Source organism: Indicator indicator, chromosome 18 (genome assembly GCF_027791375.1).
Source record: "Indicator indicator isolate 239-I01 chromosome 18, UM_Iind_1.1, whole genome shotgun sequence".
Classification (NCBI taxonomy): domain Eukaryota; kingdom Metazoa; phylum Chordata; class Aves; order Piciformes; family Indicatoridae; genus Indicator; species Indicator indicator.
The window spans coordinates 12,857,261-12,878,966 of record NC_072027.1 but is presented as its reverse complement, the minus strand read 5'-3'; the positions used below and the strand labels follow the sequence as shown (position 1 = coordinate 12,878,966).

General features: G+C 46.5%; 1 protein-coding gene across 1 annotated transcript in view; it reads left to right on the top strand.

The window, feature by feature from the left end:
• The window catches only part of FGF18 (fibroblast growth factor 18), a 57,473-nt gene extending 38,555 nt beyond the window's left edge, over nucleotides 1–18,918 (top strand). Inside the window, 2 exon segments of the mRNA XM_054388956.1 lie at nucleotides 403–509; nucleotides 18,652–18,918. Coding sequence (XP_054244931.1) covers nucleotides 403–509; nucleotides 18,652–18,918 — 374 coding nt within the window.
• The last annotated feature ends 2,788 nt before the right edge of the window (nucleotides 18,919–21,706 follow it).

The window sequence follows — 21,706 nt, the reverse complement described above, 5'->3', positions numbered from 1 at the left end:
TCTTGTCGTGCTAATCTTCTATCTTTATGAGACTGAAATCCACATCTGTGCTTTCCAAGAACCCTCCTGATGTGCAGAGCATTAGTATAGAGCTTGATGAGGTGGTGAGGTTGATGTGGACAGATGGAGTACAAGTCCGTCTGTGCCTGCTCTCTGATAAAGTGGCATTGAATCTGGAGCACCTACACAGGAGTCAGTGGACATGTGTCAGATCTGCACCTGTGACCAGGCCTGGAGCTCAGCCCCTGGGTGGTTCCCTGAATTGTTTTTTGCAGAGCATCCCAGTGTGGTGTGGTTCAGGTAGAGGTAATGGGACAACTTGCTGATGAGCTTTGCACACCCTAACTTATTGGAACCACATTGGTAAATGCTTTTTTATTTTTTTTCTTCTTCCTTTACAAGCCCAGCTTCTAGTGGAAACAGACACTTTTGGCAGTCAAGTCCGGATCAAAGGAAAGGAGACAGACTTCTACCTTTGCATGAACAGGAAAGGCAAACTAGTGGGGAAGGTAAGTGTTTCCTATTAATTCATTTGTAACATGAGTGTTACCTTCAGCAGCCTCCTCAAGGCTGTAATGATGTGTTTGAGCTTGGCCTGTCAGTCTCAAATGAACAGCAGGATGGAGGGGATGTGGGGTTTGCAAGGCAGCCTGGGTTCTTCCTGAGGCCTGCATCCACAAAATCCAGCTCTTCAGCCAGCCCTGGGGTTCTCTGATGCTTTGAGTGTTTGAGCTTTACACTTGCATTGACATGACATGTCATCTCAGCATCCCCGTGTCGTGGCCATCTCCACACTAACTTCATTACTCGATCTTTCTTTGGAAATTCAGAGTAAAAGGGCAAGGGGAGAACTGTGCTGGGGAGGCTTGCACTGGAGAGGTCGGTGCTAGAGATGCTGATGCTGGAGGGGTTCGTACTGGGGAAGTTGATGCTGGAGAGTCTGGTGCTGGAAAGTGTGGTGCTGATAAGGTTGGTACTGGTGCTGGGAGGTGGTCCTGGGGAGATTGATGCCAATGCGTTTGATGCTGGAGATGCTGGTGCTGGATAGGCTGGTTCTGAGAAGGTTAATGCTAGAGAGGTAGGCAACATAAGGGTCCTTTCAGTGGTGAGCCAGAGGATGGTGTGGCAGAGCTAATACTGGAATCTGAACATCATCCTGGGGCTGGGCCTCACGGTTCTAGCGTTACGGAATATTTCATTACTTTGGATCCCTGCACAATGGAAGCATGTAACAAATTACAGCGCAGTCACCCATCCAGCTTAACTTCTTTGCTGAAGTCATATTTTTTATGTATTAAGTTGTTTTTGTAACTTAGGCATTGTTGGCAGCCCTGGAGGCTTGCTAACCAGGCAGGAGCTTGCTCAAAGCTAAAGTATCACCAAAAACTAAATGTACAATAAAATCTCTCAGCTCTCAGAGGCCCCCTCCCCAACTGCCCACACTTTGCACCACCAGGAGTTAAAATTTGGCATCTTTGTGGCTGTGAAAAAGGGAAGCCGAGTTTTGTTGTGAGTCAACACAGCGAAAGCCACGCTCCCAAACAGAAATCAGAAGCCAGCTTGCTCTGATGAAACATTATTTATTTTTGTGGTCCCTAGAGTGACACTTGTGGGACAAGTGCCTTCCGCAGAGAATCCCTCCTGCTGCTTCTGCTTTCCTCACGAGCAGTGTGGATGCTTCTGTGCAGCCCCAGCCCATCTGCCAAGCTGCTTTGGCCAGGCAGAAACATCCAGGATGCTGCTCAGAATCCCTGAGGACCTGGAATTTGGTGCTCTGGGAGGAATGGACCAAAGCAGCTGGTTCTCCCTGCTTCTTGCTCTTCTGTGGTGCAGTTATTGTCCTGAGTTGTTTGGTCTTCAATAAGGAATTTTTTTTTTTATTGGATTTAGATCTCTCAGGATATGCAGGTTTGAAGATTTTACTGCCCTTTAACTTTTTCTTTTTTTTTGTGCCTTACTTTTCCAGCCTTTAAATGTGATAATAGCTCTTTCCTGGAAATGTTACAAGGATGATTTTGTTAATGTTTATAAGGTGGTGATACCACAGTAATGGACACCTTAGAAGCATTCAAATTAGACAGAGTAAAATGAGCATGAAATCTTACGTTCTTTCACATAACCCTAATATGGTTTGGGTTGGAAGGGACCTCTGGACATCATCCAGTGCAACTCCCCTGCTAAAACAGGGTTGCCCACAGCAGGTTGCCCAGGATCACAGTGTCCAGGTGGGTTTGGAATCTCTCCAGAGAAGGAGACTCCACAGGCTCTCTGGGCATCCTGCTTGGGGGCTCCAGCACCCTCACACCAAAGAAGTTCTTCCTTATGTTTAGGTGGAACATCCTGTGTGGCACCACTGACAAGAGTCTGGCCTGATCCTCTTGCCCCTCATCCTTTAGGTCTTTGTGAGCATTGAGAAGATTCCCTCTCAGGCTGCTCTTTTCCAGGCTAACCAGTCCCAAACCTTTCAGGCTTTCCTCCACACAGACACTCCAGTCCCCTCAGCATCTTCATTGCCTCTGCTGGACTCTCTCCACTACTTCCCTGTCTGTCTTGAACTGGGGAGCACAGGTACTGGAAACAATACTCCAAATGTGGCCTCACTAAGGTGGAGTAGAGTGGAAGGAGAACCTCCCTTAGCCTGCTCACCACACTCTTCTCAGTGCACCCCAGGACACCGTTGGCCTTCTTGGCCACGAGGGTACACTGCAGCTCACGGTGAACTTGTCATCCACCAGCACTCCCAGGTCCTTCTCCACAGAGCTGCTTTCCAGCAGGTCAGTCCCTAACCTGTACTGGTGCAGGGCATTTATCAGCCCTTACCCCAGGGTGGACGAGCAGTTGCACACAGGACAACCCTCTCCCTTTCCAGGTCTATGCCAAGCGTCCAGGAGCATCCTGGCAAAGTCAAAACCTGCAGTATACTTTGGGAAGATTCATCCCTTGTTTTTCACCCCCTGGGCATCAAGGCAGGACAGTTCTTTAGCTTGTCAGCTTTCATGCAGTGTAAAGCTTTTTTTTTTTGTGTGTGGTGTTCTTTTCTTGACGTGCTTCTCACAAGGTTAAGCTGGCAAATGGCTTGCTATTAAAAAAAAAAAAAAAAGAAAAAAGGAATAAATCTATTCTTGCAAATAGGAGCCTTCCCACCCCAGACTGCTGACAAGTTCACAAGCCAGGTGACCTGAGCAGGAGGGGGTCCAGAGCATGGTGTTTGGAAGGAAAATGTTCCAGGCGTGTTGCCCGTATGAACAGCTTCTCCTGAGTAAAGAAAAAAAGAAAAAAAAAAAGAAAATAATAGCATGTCTTCTTGATACCAAAGAGTGTGGTTTTAATTAGTATCATGGTTTCAGCTCTTTTTGTGGCAAGACTTTGAGGGAATGCTTTTTAGCCTGAATGCTCTAAACAGCTAGTAAACCCCAAGGAAAACATTAGATAAAAGTTATGCCTGGGCTTATACAAATATTTAAGTTCAGTCTGGGGGTGGAGGGGAATGAAACCCACAAAGTGATTGTTTCACGGTCACCCTGCTATGTTCCTTTGGCAAGAGCAGAGCCATGGGACCAAACTGGGTCTTTTTCTCTCCTTATTTCCTATTGCCTTACATTGCATAATCCTAAGCAATACCAGCATATGCCATCTGGCTTTGTTCTCCTCCTCAGTCAGCAGTTTTGGACCCCCCCCAGTTGAAAACCTGCTTTGAATTTAGTCCTTTTTGTTTCCCATAATCACCTACAAAGGGTATTACAAACCAGAGCAGGTTGTTGTTGTTCTCAGCTGAAACTGGTGACAAATGCAAGAGCTCCAGAGGCTGGGCTTGCTCCCCACCTTGGAGCTGGTTGTGTTGCAGGCCAACAGCCTAACCCCCAGGGCTGAGAAGAGCAGCCTTTGCCTCTTTTGATTTATCTATCAAAAATTGCACCTATGCCAGCATTTCTGAGCACAGACTGCCTGATGGAGCTTTCTCAGGAGCCCCAAACCTTCTGCTTTCTCCCTTGTTTCGTTGTTACTGCACGTGTGTTCATGGCCAGTGTTGGCCAAAGGGCTTGGAGGTGTTTTGGACAGGCTTCTAACTTTATTATCACAGCATACAACTGCTGAGGTCACTGGCACTCTACATGCTGCTTATGAAAACTGGAGACAGGGCAGGTGTTGCAGAGACAGTGACTTTGCTGCTCAAGATGACCAGCACAAGGGGAAAAAAGATCAGATTGTGTTTCTTTAATTGTTGGTGTTATGTGGAAAAAGGCCTAAGAAACATGTAATTTTTATGGGGTTTTTAATTGTTTTGTGGGATTTTGGTGCCTTTGTCTATACACATGTAATAACTGTAGGCCCTGAGTTTTCTGGTTTTGGGGGTTGAAACCTTTAAAGGTCATTTACTTCAACTCCACTGCAGTCAGCAGGGACATCTGCAACTAGAGCAGGTTGCTCTGAGCCCCAAACAACCTGACCTGAAATAGCTTCTTACAAACACGTGGGAGAAGGGGACTCTCTTTTCAAGGAGAGGCTCAATATTGTCCACTTGGGACAAGACACAAAGTGACTGGCCACATAGAAGAAAAGGACTCTGAATAGTTGCAACAATTCAGTGTTAGGTGAGAAGAGTAGCCAATGGTCTCTTTGGAGGAGCTCTGAGTTTCTCACTGTGGTTCTCCTGGGAAGTCCTCTGTTTTTTCTCTCTGCCTCAGCTTCTCTTATATTGTGCATTGAGATAAGGATGTCTATAATAAAATGGGGACACCGTGTTTGTAGAAGTCTGTCAAAGGTAAGTCTTTTAAGAGTCTAGGAAGGAAGAACAAGGAATAGCAGCCTGTGTTGTGAGCAGGTGGCTGCTAATTAGCTTGGCCACCTCTACCTGCTCTTGCTGAGCCTGCCCTTGCAGCAAATGCACACTCTCTAGAAGTGCAGGAAGCTGCAGAGATTTCCTCTCCTTACCCTTTTTAACCCTCTTTCAGGAGAGCCTTTGCAAGTGGTCAGTGATCTCTATGAGGTTTAAGCTGGATCCATAGCACCATTACAAGATGACCAAAGCCCTGCCCCTCTCTTTAGGCACTGCCCCACTGTTTAGGCTGGTATATGGTGATCAGAGTACCTCCTACCCCCAGGCATTGCAGCCAGGGAATTTCCCATGGTTCTCTCCCAGCCACCCATGTGATCACACAATCTGGTTGACACTAGTGCTCAGGCTGTAGCAGGTATCTGTAAGGAGAGTATTTTGTTCTCCCAGCTATAAAGGGACAGGCCTTTATAGACAGACCAAGGGCAGAAAAGAGCAGACCTTGGCTTCTTACAAAGTTGCCAGGTGGGAGGAGAGGCTGCTTATTGCAGATGGTGATGAGGGAGACATCAGTTTTTAGAAGCAGGGAAGGTAAGTAATGACTGGAAGGAATCCAGACAGTTTGAGAAGAAAGGGGAAAGACCTAAGCACACCTGTGGTTTGATCCAGAAGTTTCTTCAGAAGATGCTCCAAGCAATCTCACTTCCATGGCATCAGACGGATTATGTCTTTTCCAGATCCAGCAGCAATATGGTTCCCTGTTGGTTTCATATTGAGAACAGCTTCATCTCTCAGTGCATTAAGTCACTCTTTGAGCTCTTCCAGGAAGCAGAAGCAGATGGTAGGTGCTGGAGCCGTCTCCTCAGGGTGGAATAGGACTCAGAGTGCAGGTGGTGTTGGAACAGCATGGTGACTGTCAGTTGTGTGCTGTGCTCCTGTGTAATGTACCTCCACATAATATAATCTTGATACTGTGAGTCTGCAGAAAACTCCTCTACCACTGCACATGGGGTGAGGCCTTCTTCTGAGGCAGGATGGAAAACTCCAGAAATAGGGGTAGAGTCAGAAAAGCAATAGACAAAATGGGGTCTATCAAAGGTATCATCTCCACCAGCTCTACAGAAAGTGAGAGCAGTGAGGTTGGATACTGAGGAGTCCCTGCTCACCACATCAGCTCAGCTCCTTCTAAGAATTCAAGTCTGAGTGCATGCAATAGTATAAAATAGGTGATTTTCCACCAAATCCATGTGCAGATTTGCACCATCTCAAAATCCTCAGTGACCTGGTATGCACAGGCTCTCAGAAGATCATTGCAGTATACCTGTGTTATTATTGAAAAGGCATTTTCATCAGTTTGGATTTATTTCTCCCTTCTCTGTGCTTCATGTGGGTGGTGGGAAAAAGCTCTTTGGTTAAAGGTAGGAAGCCTGGGCTGGTCAAGGCAGCTCAGGCATTGCTTCAGATCTCTGAAAGGAACTCAGGTGCTTTCTGGGACAGTTTTGCTGACATGTTTGTAGTGCTGAAGCCATCATAAAGCACAGATGAGCAACCTTGACCTTGGGCCCTCGAGCATGGTCCAGCTCCTGGATCAACATTTTCCTGTGCCAGGAAAATGTGACCCATGGTGGGGGCTGGAGGTGGCATGGCTCTGCTGGCTGCTACCATCTCTCTTCCACCCCTGACCAGCACCTCTGTGCTGATACTACTTACAGCATAGACCTGCCTCTCAGATGTAAGATTTTTTCTGGTGTGATAACTGCTTTCCAAGCCAATACATTTCTTAATGTTACCAGAAAGTTGCTCATACCATATGGCAAGGCTCTCTGTATTTTTGCAGGACAACAAACAAATTGTTGCTAGATGCCAGACTGCTCTGGCAGAGCTTTATCACTGATGCCTGCCAGCAGTAGCCTTTAGGGGATAGTAATAATTTGGGGTTGTTTATATTACAGCTTTAAAATAGGGGTTTTCTTGAAGCATGTGTGTGTGTTTAGTCAGGAAAGTTGGCTAAAAAAACCTCTGACAGCATCAAAGAGTGAAGGTGCTCGCTATGGCCCATGCCTGCAGTCTTGGCCCTTTCTTATACCTCTGGTCTTAGAGGAGAAGGAGCAGGTTACGTTATGGGAGCTCCAGGTGGTTCACTGGGAGCCATCCTTTGTAGGACAAGGGGACCTACCTGGATGGGAGACACCAGATGGCTTCTCCAAAGTCTTATCAGTGTACCTGCACCATTTTTTTTCATCAGTTGACTTTGGTCAAGGCTGTAATTGAGCTTTCTTGGAAAGCCACCTTTGAAGCAGTGATGGTGGGAAACCAGTGCCTTGCTGTAAGGCCAAGAGTCTGTGTTAGCCTGAGACAAGGAAACTCAGGGATGAGCTCTGAGCTTTACGTCCTTTGTGTGTCCCAGTCCTTCATGTCATTTGGATGCAAGTCTTGCCAGTGCCTGCCTGTGCCCAGGGTCTATCTCAACAGCCAAATGTGCTGCAAAGATGTGGGGAGGTGTGTGGCAAGGGCAGTGGGGCACTGGGGGGGTTTCAGTTTGAAACTCTGATGGCATGGATGAGGTGTTTGCACTCCTCAGCTTGTGTATTTAAACCCACGCCTAACTGCATCTTGGATTTGGAGCAGAACTTTGAGTTTCACAGGGGTTTGATGCTTATCCAGAATTTTTCTCAGTATTGCACAGTATTTGGGTTGCTTGAAAGGGACTTGTAAAACTGAACAATTTCTGGGGCTGAATGCTGAATTTGCAACAAAAACACGACCAGAATTAGTGGGGTGTTGGGTTTAATAGCGTGTGATTTGTGGATCTCTCTGTGACGTGTTCAGCCATAAACCATTCTGACTTGGCATCCTGTGTAAAAGCAAAACTTGACATGGCTTTGCTGGATCTCACTCAGAACTCATTCTGAACTGCAGCCTGGTTCTTCCTACAGAGTGGGGTCGGTCCTTTTCAAGGGAACTGTTCCCAGGCTTTCGTTCCCCTGTGAGTTTGGTTTAGTTTAAGTCATCTAAATAAACTCCTTCAGTGGAACCTGGAGCCAAGCAACCTTGGAACCTGTCATACTTTGCACAGGGACCTGATCCAAAGCCAGCCTCATGTGTCTGAAAATCTTGAGTCAGGACCTGCAGGATTGCAAAAATCTTAAAAGCCATGAAGAGATGAAACTAGCTGTCTTTTGGTTGAGCCATTGGAATCTTCTGCATTCACCTAATCAGGCTTTCTGCTGCAGCCAGTGGAAAAGATTTTGAATAATTGTTCTGAAAAGTTAAAAGCTAAGCTCACAGGAAGTTCCACCTCAACATGAGGAAGGACTTTTTTACTGTAAGGGTCACAGAGCACTGGAACAGACTCCCCAGAGAGGTTGTGGAGTCTCCTTCTCTGGAGGCTTTCAAGACCCATCTGGATGCATTCCTGTGTGACCTATGCTGGATTCTATGGTCCTGGTCTGGAAGGGGGATTGGACTCAAAGATCTCCAGAGGTCCGTTCCAACCCCTAACATCCTGTAATCCTGTGAGATTCTCCTGAAATTAAAACCTGAAGTGGAAGCTAAAATCAGCCATCACCATCTTCCAGTCTCAGCCCCCAGATATCTTGAGGCTTTTGGTAGCATTGCACAGCCTTCCACAACTGCTCCTTTCCAGCTGCTGGGTGTCTGAAACATCACATTCAAACTTATGTGGATGCTGATGAAATTTGTATCTTCTGGTTCATTTGTTGCAATTTCAAATCTTTACAGTGCTGGAAATGTGTCAGAAGACCTCCCCAAGGAGGGATTGCTAGGTGTTACAGTAGGGATGTTGTTATCATGCAGGCTCAGGGTATGTGGGCACAATAATTTGTCATGTTACCTCTCAGTAGGTTTAATGTGCTAAGAGCTGGCCAGACCCCAGCTTTGGCGTTACTTGGCTGTTCCAACAGCCCTTGCTCTGGATGGCACAACTGTGTAATGATTCCCAAGAAGCCACTTATAGTTGAGCCCAGGAAAACCATTTTCCAGCATTTATTGCACCAAGGCTGCCTTGGCAAAACTGTGGATAGGCTCTGATGCTGCTGTGGTTCCCTCAGTGTGCTAGGAGTTTGTGTGAGCTCAATGGACCTTTGCAGCCTTAATGTTTTCTGTGAGCAATGGGCCTGGTCCTGCTTCTGTCTTTGTGATGATTTGTTTACAGCAGTGCTTTGCTGCTGGAGGTAGGGAGGAGAGAATGATGTGAATGAGATGAATTTTGTGGAAGAATCATAGAATGGTTTGAGTTGGAAGGGACTTTTAAGATCATCTAGTTCCAACCCCCATGCCATGGGCAGGGACACCTTCCACTAGACCAGGTTGCTCAAGGTCTCATCCAGCCTGGTCTTAAACACTTGCAGGGAGGAGGCATCCACAACTTCTCTGGGCAACCTGTTCCAGTGCCTCACCACCCTCATAGTAAAGAATTTCTTTCTGATGTCCAATCTAAATCCTGCCCTGCTCTAGTTTAAAACCACTGCCCCTTGTCCTCTCACCTCATGCCCTAATAAAACATCTCAGCTTTCTTGCAGACCTCCTTCAGGTAGTGGAAGAGCACTGTTAGGTCTCCCTGGAACCTTTTCTTCTCTAGGCTGAATGAACCCAACTCTCTCAGCCTGTCCTTGTAGGAGAGGTGCTTTTGAGGAAACTTCATGTTTTCCTTCATGTACGCCTAAGAAGCACCAATTCTCCCTCAGACTGGAACTTTGCAAAGTCAAGGTTCACACTGCGAACCAAGCTTGTAAGCTTGACCTTTAAATTTTTTTCTTATCCCATGGCTGGCAGTTGTATATTCTCTTCCAGGAAAATTAACACCTTCTTGAAAGCTGAAAGGTGATAATTTAATAACATCCTTTCTATGTTCAAGGAGCAAGTGTCACCATAAAGCTGCTAGCATCCTGTCCCCTGTGTTTCCTGGTGGCTGCACCTGGGTGTCATGTTGGAATTTTTCAGTTCCCTAAGGTTAAATGTTAATTAAAATTATTGAGAAGGGATCCTTGAGTCCTGGACATTCCTCATCTGTTTGGGTGGAGGGGGTGTGTTGTATGTGTCTTCTGTGGCTAAGTATTGAGTAGGATTTAATTGCTTTCCTAAGATCATCTTTTGTCCAAAGCAATTTTGGTTGCTCTTGAGCGTCTCTAAGATGATGGTGATGCCTCTTCTAAACTTTACTTTGCAAATACGCTGATGTATTTATTTTGCAAGAAGGAACAAAGTGATGTAGCCTTGTCTTCCTCATGTAGATCCAGCTGGGATGCACATTCAGGTGGATTCTCTTCAAGAAATGTTTCTGCTTGATTCTCAGTTTGGTTTTGGAGCTGCAGTGAGAACAGAGGCTATCTCTGAAGTGGAGAATAAAATCTCTGCTCCAGCAGTAGCAAAGGACGGTCCCTTTGACACGGCCATTACAATTCTGTTTTTAACATCAAAGAAAAGTAGATTTTGCTTAAATGTTCTTGACATTTTTTTAACTTGTCTTTTGGGTACTTCAAGATAATTAAGTTTTCCTAAGGGAGGGTAAGTCCTGAAAGCCTTGCATTCGTTGTATTCAGCTGGAAGTTTGTCATTCACCAACTGGAACAGTCCTGGTTGATCCTTTTTTATCAGTGGCACTTGATGTGATCATGGATTTCTATATTTCCTTAGTAATATAGTTTGCCATCCTGCAGACAGTCAATGACTTTTCTTGGTTCTAAACTCCACCAGTTTAAACTTGTGCCAGACAAACTACTGTCACTGCCAGAATGTTGGCAGAATGAGATTGCATTCATCTGAAATGATGAGGCTTTCCTCCCCCTTTACTCCACCCTAGTGAAGCCACATTTGGAGTATTGTTACTAGTTCAGGGCTCCCCAGTTCAAGAGAGAGAGGGAACTACTGGAGAGAGTCCAGTGGAGGCTACAAAGATGCTGAGGGGCCTGGAACATTTCTGTGAGGAGGAAAGGCTGAGAGCCCTGGGGCTGTTGAGCCTGGAGAAGAGCAGCCTGAGAGGGGATCTGCTCAGTGCTCAGCAAGAGCAAGAATTAGAAAAGAGTTAGAAAAGCAGAATTTTTGGGTGGAAGGTTGAAGGAAATGAAATTTTTAAACCATTCTTTTCCTCCCGTGGTTCCTGCAGCTTGTGTCTGGCACAAACAGGGACAGGGCTCTGTGAAGCCTGTACCTCCCATCCCACATGTGCAAGACTGTGCCCATTTATTTTCACATGCTCTCAGGAGAGATGGGATGGACCCCCAGTGCATCTGGGCATGTGGGTGCAAGCATGGGCATGCTGCTTTGAAACTGGGCCTCCAAATGGAGATGTACTCTTTGGAGGATCTCCTCCATGTGGGTTTTGTATTACTTCCCCTGATCATGAATGCACTTAGATGTCCTCTATACATAATTAACCTCCCTGCTGTGCTGGCAGACACTTTTATTGAACTGCCCATCATGACTCCTAAGTATTTTCCTCGGAGGATTGTGCAGGTTCAGAGGGCAGGGAGCTGGAGGAAACATTCATGAAGCTGAGTAACTCTTGGCAGTTATAGATGTGGCTTCCCTGATTTACAGCCCAGTTGAGGAGCAAGAATGTGCATTTGGGTCAAGAGGTGTCTCTGTGGTCAGGATGCCTTGCCATAAATCCAGGATGCTGAGCATCAGGATGCTATGAGGAGCTGTGCTGATAATGCCTGTAAAGTGGATGAGAGGGCTGGCCCCAGCTTACCAGCAGCCAGAGCACTCAGCTGTGCTGCTGTGAAAGGAGCTGTATCTCCTCCAGCATTGCTGGGTCTGTTAGCTCCTGTAACCACCTCGTCATCATGCTTTCTGACGTACCTTTAAAAGGTTTACATGTGAAGGGGGAGAGATGGCAGTGCTAAAAGCTGTGACATTAACACAGCCCCTGCTCTCTTATCTTTCATTTGGGATTTTCCAGGCTGTGGGGAATGAGTCTGGAGGTGCTTCTCAGTGTTGCCTGTCTGACTTGGAGCTGAGCTTGTGCAAAACCACAAGGAAGTAACATGCTTCCTGAAAGTCATATGTCACTAGATATTGGCTGTGTAAACAGTTCTGGGGCTTTATACAGGTCAGTGGTGCAGGATGCACAAGCCCTTAGCACTCACCTGGGATGCTTCAGGAGTGGCTTACTGGGGCTGCCAAGTCACACATCTCCTGACAACCCAAACCTCACCTTGCTGCTGCTGCTCTGAAATTTAGGAAACACAGGGCAGGATTTCTTCTGTTTAGTGCAGTGTGTGAATCTAACAGTGCCAGCATGGGAGGGAAATCTTGAGCAGCCCTTTGAACTCAGGCTGAGCTCAGGGGAGCTGTGCCTTATGCCTGCAGGTGACCTGAGATCCAGCCCAGTGGGGTACCACTGCTCAGGAACTCCCTCTGACTGACTGACTGTCTGTCTGTCTACAGAGGCAGGTACAGGGCTGCAGAAAAGGGGCTGTTCTCAAGTTTTTTCCTTGCAAAAGCACATCTTTTGGAAACCTTTGGCTTGAGCAGTTGCTTTCCCTGCTCCAGAGTTTTGAAGAAAAGGAGGCTTGCTTTCCTTGCTGAGGGAAGTGCTCCCACTTGTACAGGGGGCTGGTGTCACCACAATTTGACTTTAAGCCTGGGGACTGAACCTGCAGAAAGGTGATAATTAGATAGGAGAGTCACCCCCTTCTCACTTGCAAGGCTGAATATGGCTGTGCCCTGTGCCAAGCCAACATTCATGGGTTTTGTAGGGTTTGGTGTTTGTTAGTACTTGCAGCGCATCACTAACGTGTTCAGTCCCCTTACCCCGCGAGCTTCTAATTGCAGCATCCTTTGAGGAGGGGGGAAGCGTTTTAACAGGAGCTTAGCTAGCAGCAGCTTAACACAGCATCACTCGTGGGGCTTAATTTGTGCCCTGATCTTTGCAAACAGAGAAACCTTTCAGTCTTGGAGGCATCTCTCCCCGCACCGCGGTGTTACCCGAGCTGCTTATTGTTGCCATAAAAGCCAAGTGACGTTTGGATTTGCTGGTGCCCACTGAGCCAGATTTGTGAAACATAAATGAGAAAACCTGCCCCAGCCTCCCTTTCCCATAAAAAGCTGCTCAGGTGGCTTCAGCGTGGCCAGCTAATGGGGGGGAAGGCGGAGGCGGCCGCTGCACCTGCTAATGCTTTGGCTGGGGCTGGTGGCACAGAGGCTGCCGCGAATTCCCCCTGAGCAGCAAGCTGTTGGTGGCAGGAATGCCTCGCTCCGAGGAGCACTCCTGCTACGACAACAAAGAGCCCTTTGATCCTTTCCATTTGGAGAACTTAAAATGAGAAAGCCAAACTACAATGAGACCAAGTTGGGTCATAAAAAAGGAGAGCAGGAGCACCAAAGCGCTCTGGAGTGTAATTGTAGAAGCAGCAAATGCTTTGGCACTTAATTCTGCTTTAGTGTCAGTTCAGCGTGTTTCACGTTTAGTACTGGCGAGCCTGTCGCCAAATGCTCTGCACAAACAACCCACTGCTGCTCCTCAGCAGCCTCAGGACACTTGGAGAGCCCCTAGCTTCCAGCACAGCTCCTTCAGCTCTGAGCTCTTCAGCTGCACATGGGGTGGAAATGGCCCATGATGTATAAACAACCCCATGCTCAAGATATCCCTTTCTGGAGGGGGGAGCCTTGGCTGCCTGCTGCTGCTCAAGCCTGGCTCAATAAAGGCACTGGGACCACTGGAGTGCACAGCTTTGTCACTGGGCAGCAGCTCTCTGTATCCAGGCTGGATCCAGGGGATCACCCTCTGGTGTGACCTGGACAGGCTGGAAGAGTCGGGCAGAGGATAACCTTGTGAAGATCAAGAAGGGCAAGTGTAGGGTCCTGCACCTAGGTAGGACAACCCCCCTGCAACAGTACAGATGAGGGGCTGACCTGCTGGAAAGCAGCTCTGTGGAAAAAAGACCTGGGAGTGCTGGTGGACAACAGGAAGTCCATGAGCTAGCAATGTGCCCATGTGGCCAAGAAGGCAAATGGCATCAGTGATAGAGTGCATCAGTGTGGCCAGCAGGTTGAGGGAGGTTCTCCCCCTCTACTCTGCCCTGATAAGGCCTCATCTGGAATATTGTGTCCAGTACTGGGCTCCCCAGTTCAAGATGGACAGGGAACTGCTTTGTAGGAAGATAGCGAGAAGTGGGGACCTTATCAATACTTATTAATACTTACAGAGTGGGTGACAGGAGGATGAGGCCAGTCTTTTTTCAGTGGTACCCAGTGACAGGACAAGAAGTAATAAGCACAGACTTGAGCATAGGAAGTCCATCTAAATGTGAGGAGGAACTTCTTTACTTGTAGGGTGGTAGAGCACTGGAACAGGCTGCCCAGCGAGGTGGTGGAGTCTCCATCTCTGGAGTCATTCAAAACTCCCCTGGACATTGTGTTCCTGTAAAACCTGCTGTAGGTGAACCTGCTCTGACAGGGGAAGGTTGGACTGGATGATCTCCAGAGATCCCTTCCAACTCCTATCATTCTGTGATTCCCTGAGATGCTCCACTAGAATTAGTGCTTAGTGCTGCTCAGGCTTTACAAATGTGGCTGTGCTTTCCCTCACCTCTGCAAAGCCCAAGGGCTTTCTGCAGAAGGTGGCTATTACATCAGGCATTTTTTAAGGCATTCACCAGAAGTCTGACTAACAGACACCACATCTTCCCACAGCTATTAGAAGTGTGTTTAAACAAAAAATGCTCTCAATTATCTCTCTGCAAAGACTGAGCTGCAAGTTGTCACCTCCATCGTGGCATGGCCTTGTCATGAGGCCAGGCAACAGACCGCAGGGGAAAACTGGTTATTTAGGGGTGGAGGTGCTGACTTGAAGAGAGCCCTTGCCTTTTGCAGGGGCAGAGTTGTGCCTCTGCCGTGGATCTCACCTTTCTCTGAGCAGGGAGCTTAGCTGGAGCTGCTGCCTGTGGGACTGTCGTAGCAAAATGCAGGAGCAGCTTGTCCCCCAGGACCGCAAAGCCCCTGTGCCTGCCCTGCTCTGCCAGGTGATGGGGATGCAGGGCTGGATGTAGGTTCTTCCTCATCATGGGGCAGTGCCATCACACCATGCCAGGTGGTTCCTGCACAGCTCCCAGGCTTTCGAGAACTCTATTTTAAAGAATCAGTTTGAAATACAGAGGGTGGGAGGTTTCCCATTCCTGGAACCATTCCAGGTCAGGTTGTTCGGGGCTCTGAGCACCCTGCTCTAGTTGCAGATGTCGCTGTTGACTGCAGCGAGGTTGGACTAGATGACCTTGAAAGGTCGCTTCCAACCCAAACCATTCTATTCTGAGTCTATGATTCTCTAAACCTCCACATTTTGAATGGCAAGCACTCAGCAAGGTCCACCCCGACAGCTAAGTATGTGTGCAGTGTGGCTTGGCAGCATCTCCCAGCTGGCGCTGGCAGCAGAGGGTGCAGCCCCGTATTGACAGCAGCATTTGCACAGGGAGCTCCTGGGGAAGGAGCAGCAAGTGGCTGGAGCAGGGAGAGATGCTTGCCCAAAGCCGTCTCTGTCTTCCTTTTCTCTTCTCTTCTATCCTCCTCTGTTTGGTGGAGTGAGGTGATGGGTGACCCACACAGTGTGCTGTCGTTTAAACAGGGACAGGATTAGATCTGAAGTGATGGGCTCCTGGTGAAAACAAGGTGACACCTCCAAATTGTTGAAAACCATTATAAATTGCTTTGTTCCTTAATAGATTACCAGCTCTCCATGGTATAGGAAATGTGTGTGAGTGATTTATTCTGCTAGGGATTATAACAGCTGCTGTAAAATCATCTTGTAATTATTTGGAAGTAATTTGTCTGCCTCTGACGTGTCTTAGCATGGACAAGAATGCTCTGTTTGGGGAAGTGAGGGCCTTATCCTGCTTTATCTTGAGGTACTTATAAATGTTACTGCAATTCCATGTTATCAAATCGTTTAGCTCTTCCTCTTCCAGAATGAAGTTATTTTATCTCTTGCACCTTGTTTACTTCAAATTAGCCCTGAGGTTGGCCTGAAGTTGCACCTTGTTATTCCTCCACTTCCTGTCTCCGTCTTAGGCTCTGTCGGCAAATTTGAAGGTATAAGTAAATACTTTTTTGTTATTAATAGAATAACTTCCCCCTCCTACACACACTCTTTCTTTTCATTCCAGTCTTCATTTTCCATGAGAAACTGACATTGCAGTACAAGCGGAAACCTCCCAAATTGCATGAAAACGCCTTAATTCTCCTAGCAACAAGGTCAGGGCTCAAATCCAGGACCTTTCCATGAGCGCGGGGGGAACAGCCCTTCCAATTACCTGCTCCCCCTGCGGTACGGATCCGGCCGGTTCAGCAGCACCTGGGTTTGGGTGGATTTGAAACTCAGCCATGGTATTGTTTAAAAATTCTCCATTCACTGGGGAAAGGTTTGTAGTGGGCTGAGCCCTGAGCAACCTGGGGCTGGTTTTATGGCTTCCCATTGAAACCTGGTGGAACCCCACGGTGTTGACTGATTTCCCTTTTCCCCACTCATGTGGCTTTGATCAAACCCAGGGCTTGGAGTACGACCCCCCTAGGAAGTGGAACCACTGAGCTTTGCCCAGTTCTGTCGTTCATTAAACTGTTTGTGAGCTTCCAGTTGTAGATGATAGAATGAGGACCTTTGTGCCTAGCCCAGGATGGAGACTGCTGGTCCTGGTGGCAGAAGCTTTGTCCCTGTATAGAGAACACGGACCCCGGATTAGCATGTCTGATGCAGAAGTTGCCATGATCTTCCTGTGCCCTCTTAATGAGACCTACTCATGGTAACAAAAGCTTTTAGGTGTTGGTGCATTAATGATTTGAGGGTAAACATCACATATTATTGGAGTATTGAATTCAAGCTTTGCTCATGGTATTAAGCCAGGAAGGGATGGCTGGTCATGGAGGCTGGCTACAGCAGAGCTTTTACCCTTGTTACCTACATGACTCTAGCCTTGGTTGTTGTGTTGTGGTTCTGTCTCACAGCTCCATTTACAGCTCATACACTGTTATTTGGGGATCAGAGATGTGGGGAAGCCTGAGCCAGCTCAGCCCAAGGGGTTTCTCTCTTGTCCCATGACCCCTGCACTAACCTCTGCTGTGATTGTGCAAGATGTTTTAGGAAGGTTTCTAGGAAAAAACAGGCTGGCCTGGCCTTGGGAAAAGGGTAACAAATACATGGAGCTGATCTCCTTGCCCAGAGGAGCCCCTGAGCAAAGTTACTGCAGCCTGGGACTGACCAGTGCTGCAGGTGCTGTGTGGTCCTGTTGCTGTGGCTCTTCTGTCCTTCCAGGGATGGGTGATATGCAGCTGGGTTGGGCTAATACTGTGATGGAGATCCTTCTTTTGGCTTTGCTGAGACTCAGATTAAGTCCTGTATGATGCTCCTACTGTGCTTATTCCTGTCTGAAACCCATGAAACACAAACTGCTGGTGCATACAACAATGTGATGTGCTAGGTGCAGCATCAGTTACTCAGTAGGTAAACAGCAAAACATGTTTTGTGGTGGAAGATTGTAAGTGAGAAGACATCCTCTATGCTGAAGTAATTAAAGATATTGTGTGATGCTGCAACTCCCTCCCATGTTGCATGTACTGTATAGAGTCCCAAAGCAATCCCAAGGTCCATGTACTACTGCATTCAAAGCCCAGCTCTGGATCTGTTTGTTTAGATCTCTGAACTGAGCCAAACTCTGTCAGAGTGTGAGCCAAACTAAGTGGCTGCATCAGAAAAGGAGTCCCAGCAGGGCAGGCATTTTGCTGCAGGGCGCTTGGGAAGCAGCACTTATTCTCAGGAGCTTTTGGCCTCCAGTTCTGTGCTGATCTTGGCTCCCTCTGCAAGGAGTAAAGTAATTCAGGGACAAGGCAGCCTAACCCAGATCCTTGAGCTTTGGATGGTTTTTTTTTTTAGGTTGAGATTGAAAGGTCAGGATAGGGGAAGGACTGTGTCCCCTCTGCCACCAGAAATGAAACCTTCTTGCAAACAGAAATCTACCCTGAGACATGAAAAATCAGGCACTTGTGTCACCCTCTCTGGCAGTGGAGCTGGGGTGGGTTGAGTGGCTGAGAACTCTGCCATGTAGTCCTCCTACTGCCATCACATTGGGATGCTGGTGGGAGCTGCTCCAGCATGGGAACAGCCCTTTCTGCTGCTGCTGTTTCTCAGGGACGTGAGTTGAAGCCAAGCCTGGGGTGTGCAACATGGGGCTGAAGGAACTGCTGGCTTCAGGGCTGTCCTGAGGATTGGGGACTTCAGTGCCTCCAGCACCCCTCTGCTCATCCCCAGAGCTCCATGCACAGATTATTTGCCAGGTGTTGTGCTCATGGTACTGTGGAGGAGCTTTCAAAGTGCTGGGAAGGCTTAGACTAAGGCTTGTAATGATTTTAGTGGGATTTGGGTATTTATGGACACAAACCCATGAGGTATTTTGGAGAACATATCAAAAGTGAGTAGTGGAAGGGGAAAAGCTGTTGTTTGGCCCTTGCAAGATTCTGATTTTTTTAAATTTCTTTCGATGAAGTACAATGTTTCCCTGGCAGGAGTTCAGCTCATCCTCCTTCCCTAATGGAAAAAACAAAACTAAATGTCTCACTTTGCTTGCAGCTGAAGGAGCGGGACTGGGCAAAGTCAACTGTTGTCTTTGAAAAATCTTTCTCTCCTTGGACAGGAGTTTGTTTTTTTTTTTTTTTTTTTTTTTAAAAAGATATTATGACTTCATGCTTTAATGCCTTTTTGTCTTAATCCTTTCTATTTCCGCTGATGTTTGTTACTTGCTCTGATTCACAATGTTTGAACCAAGCCCAAGATCCAGATGTGATGATTTTATCGATGCCAAATTAGGTGATGGACACTGAGTTTGCAATTACATAATGAATATTTTGTTGCTGTGTTTTTTCTTCTTTTTCAGCCTGATGGCACCAGCAAGGAGTGTGTCTTCATTGAAAAAGTTCTAGAAAACAACTACACGGCACTGATGTCAGCAAAATATTCAGGCTGGTATGTTGGTTTCACCAAAAAAGGGAGGCCGAGGAAAGGGCCCAAGACCCGAGAAAACCAGCAAGATGTTCATTTTATGAAGAGGTACCCAAAGGGGCAAGTGGAGATACAGAAACCTTTCAAGTACACAACAGTCACCAAGAGGACTAAGAGAATACGACCCACCAACCCCAGTTAAAACCAGACAAAAACAGTGTCACGATAATGAACCACATAAAACAAACAAACAAACAAACAAACAAAAAAACCCACAAACAAAAAAGAAAAAAAAAAGAAAAGAAAAAAAAAACTGCACCAGAGGAATATTTTTACATTAAAGATAAGGAAGAAGCTCTATTTTTGTACATTGTGTTTAAAAAAAAAAAAAAGATAAAAAATAAAAAACATTAATAAAAGACTAGATGGCAAACGCTGGAGAAAAGCTGTTAGGGATTTATTGTGACTTGAAAACACAAAATGAACTGCTCTATTTAAATTGACTTCTTGTTGTTGATGACACACAGGTGCTTATTTTTGCCTTTTTTGTTGTTGTTGTTGTTTTTTTTTTTTTTTTTTTTGAAAGGACAACTTTACAAGCAGATCCCCAGAGGGAAAAAAAAAAGAAACAAAACCAATAAAACAAAAGAAAACAAAACAAAACCGACAAAACAAAACCAACAAAACGAAACCAGCAAAACGAAACAAGCAAAATGAAACAAAACCAACAGAACAAGCAAAACGAAACAAAACAAGCAAAAAGTAATTATTACAAGTAACAAAAGAAAACCAAAGAAAACCAAAGTTCTTTCCCAAAGTTACTGAGACCCTGCCCTGAGAAGTGCCGGTTTTGCAGTCATCTATTTATTGTCTGCTGCACGCCGGCCCCGCGACAAGATGGTTTGTGCCGCAGTGATTGAGTTCCCGTGGAGTTCTAGACGCATCGATCTTCTGTAACCTTTCTGACGACATAAGGTGTCACGGCTCTGTGATCCTGCATTATGCTCAGTTCTGGAGAATGCTGCTAAATACATTCAAGTGACTACAAGATGACCTAGTACACCAATGATAAGGGAATATTTTAAAACCAGCTATATTATATATATTATATATATATAAGCTATTTATTTCACCTCTCTGTATATTGCAGTTCCATGAACCAAGTATTACTGCCTCAACAATTAAAAAAAAAATTATTTAAAACACCTGTACTTTTTTTTTTTTTTTCCCCTGTTCATGCTTCTTTCTTCTCCCTGAGTAGTGGTTTTCTTTTAATGCTTATTGTTGATGTGAGGGCAGCAGGATATGTTAGGGTTTGTTTCCCCACTCTAAACTTAATTGCTAATTCATAGATACATAGAATGGTTTGAGTTGGAAGGGACCTTAAAGACCACCTAGCTCCAACGCCCCTGCCATGGACAGGGACACCTTCCACTAGACCAGGTTGCTCAAGGCCTCATTCAACCTGGCCTTGAACACCTCCAGGGTGGAGGCATCCACAACCTCTGTGGGCAACCTTTTCCAGTGTTTCACCACCCTCACTCTAAAGACTTTCTTCCTAATCTCCAGTTTAGATCTACCCTCCTCAAGCTTCAATCCATTCCCTCTCATCCTGTCGCTGCAAGCCCTTGGAAAAAGTCCCTTCCTGGCTTTCTTGTAGGCCTCTTCAGGTATGGGAAGGCCACACTAAGATCTCCCCAGAGCCTTCTCTTCTCCCACAAGGAGGAAATCTTGTGAGGGTTGATGAGGGGGATAAGAATGAGGGAACTATGAGGGTGGTGGAATACTGGAACAGGTTGCCCAGGGAGGTGGTGGAGACCCCATCCCTAGAACCATTCCAGGTGAGATTGCTTGGGGCTCTGAGCAACTTGCTCTAGTTGCAGATGTGGGTCCTTCCCCATCATGGGGCAATGCCATTGCACCAGGCCAGGACATTCTTGCACAGCTCCCAGGCTTTTCAGAACTCTATTTTAAAGAATCAGTTCAAAATATAGAGGTGGGAGATGCCCCATCCCTGGAACCATCTCAAGTCAGGTTGTTCGGGGCTCTGAGCACTCTGCTCTAGTTGCAGATGTCTCTGCTGGCTGCAGTGGGGTTGGAAGGTCCCTTGAACCCAACCTTGAAAGGTGCCTTCCAACCCAAACCATTCTGTGATTCTATGTTTTTGTGATTTTTCAAGTGCTGGAATTAAATTTCCTACTTTTCAGTCCAATGAATGTTTCCTAAAGCTTTGGCCAAGAAGAAAGTGAACTGGAAAACGAGCATCTGACTTAATTAACACATACTTACGTATGGCTTGTTTCCTTCACTGGAGGTTTTGAGAGGGGCTGTTTGTTTCAGCTGTTTAATTCAATATTGGATCTTTTAAAACTTGCCCTCAGCCACACAAATCCCTCTCCCCTGCCCTGCAGAGTTCTCCCTGTCTGTTGGTGACTTGCTTTCCTGGTCAGTGCAGACAACTTTCCTACCAGGTATTTAGCCCAGGGTATGGATGATGTTAAAGCCATGCATGAAGCTGCCTATATGGACTGACCACCACGGTGGTGATGAGGTAAGACAGCATTAAACAGAGGGGGGAAAAAGAAGCCAGATGAACTAACTGACCTCAGCTTAGCCCAAGGAAGCTCTAAGGAGATGCTCACTTGACTTTTCCCTTCTCTGTGCTGCTACCCTCCTTGATTTCTTCCAAGGCTGAAAACGCTCAAAGCCACTGAGAAAGATTTTTTTCTTGTTAATCAGAAGAACAACTCTCCATAACAAGGTTTCTCAAGATAACTCTGGTAGCTGTAGCCAAGTCCTGCAAATCAAAGTTGTTTGGGAGATGGGGCAGATAAGCATGCAAGCTTGAGGATGCTTATCTGAACTGATCTCCAAACCTTGCAAGCCTGGAGAAAAATCAGCAGTGCTAAGCAGGGTTACTTCATGCTGCTCCACCAAAAACTAGGCAGCCTTACAGGTGTTGCCTTTATCCCAGCTAAGCACAGGTGGTC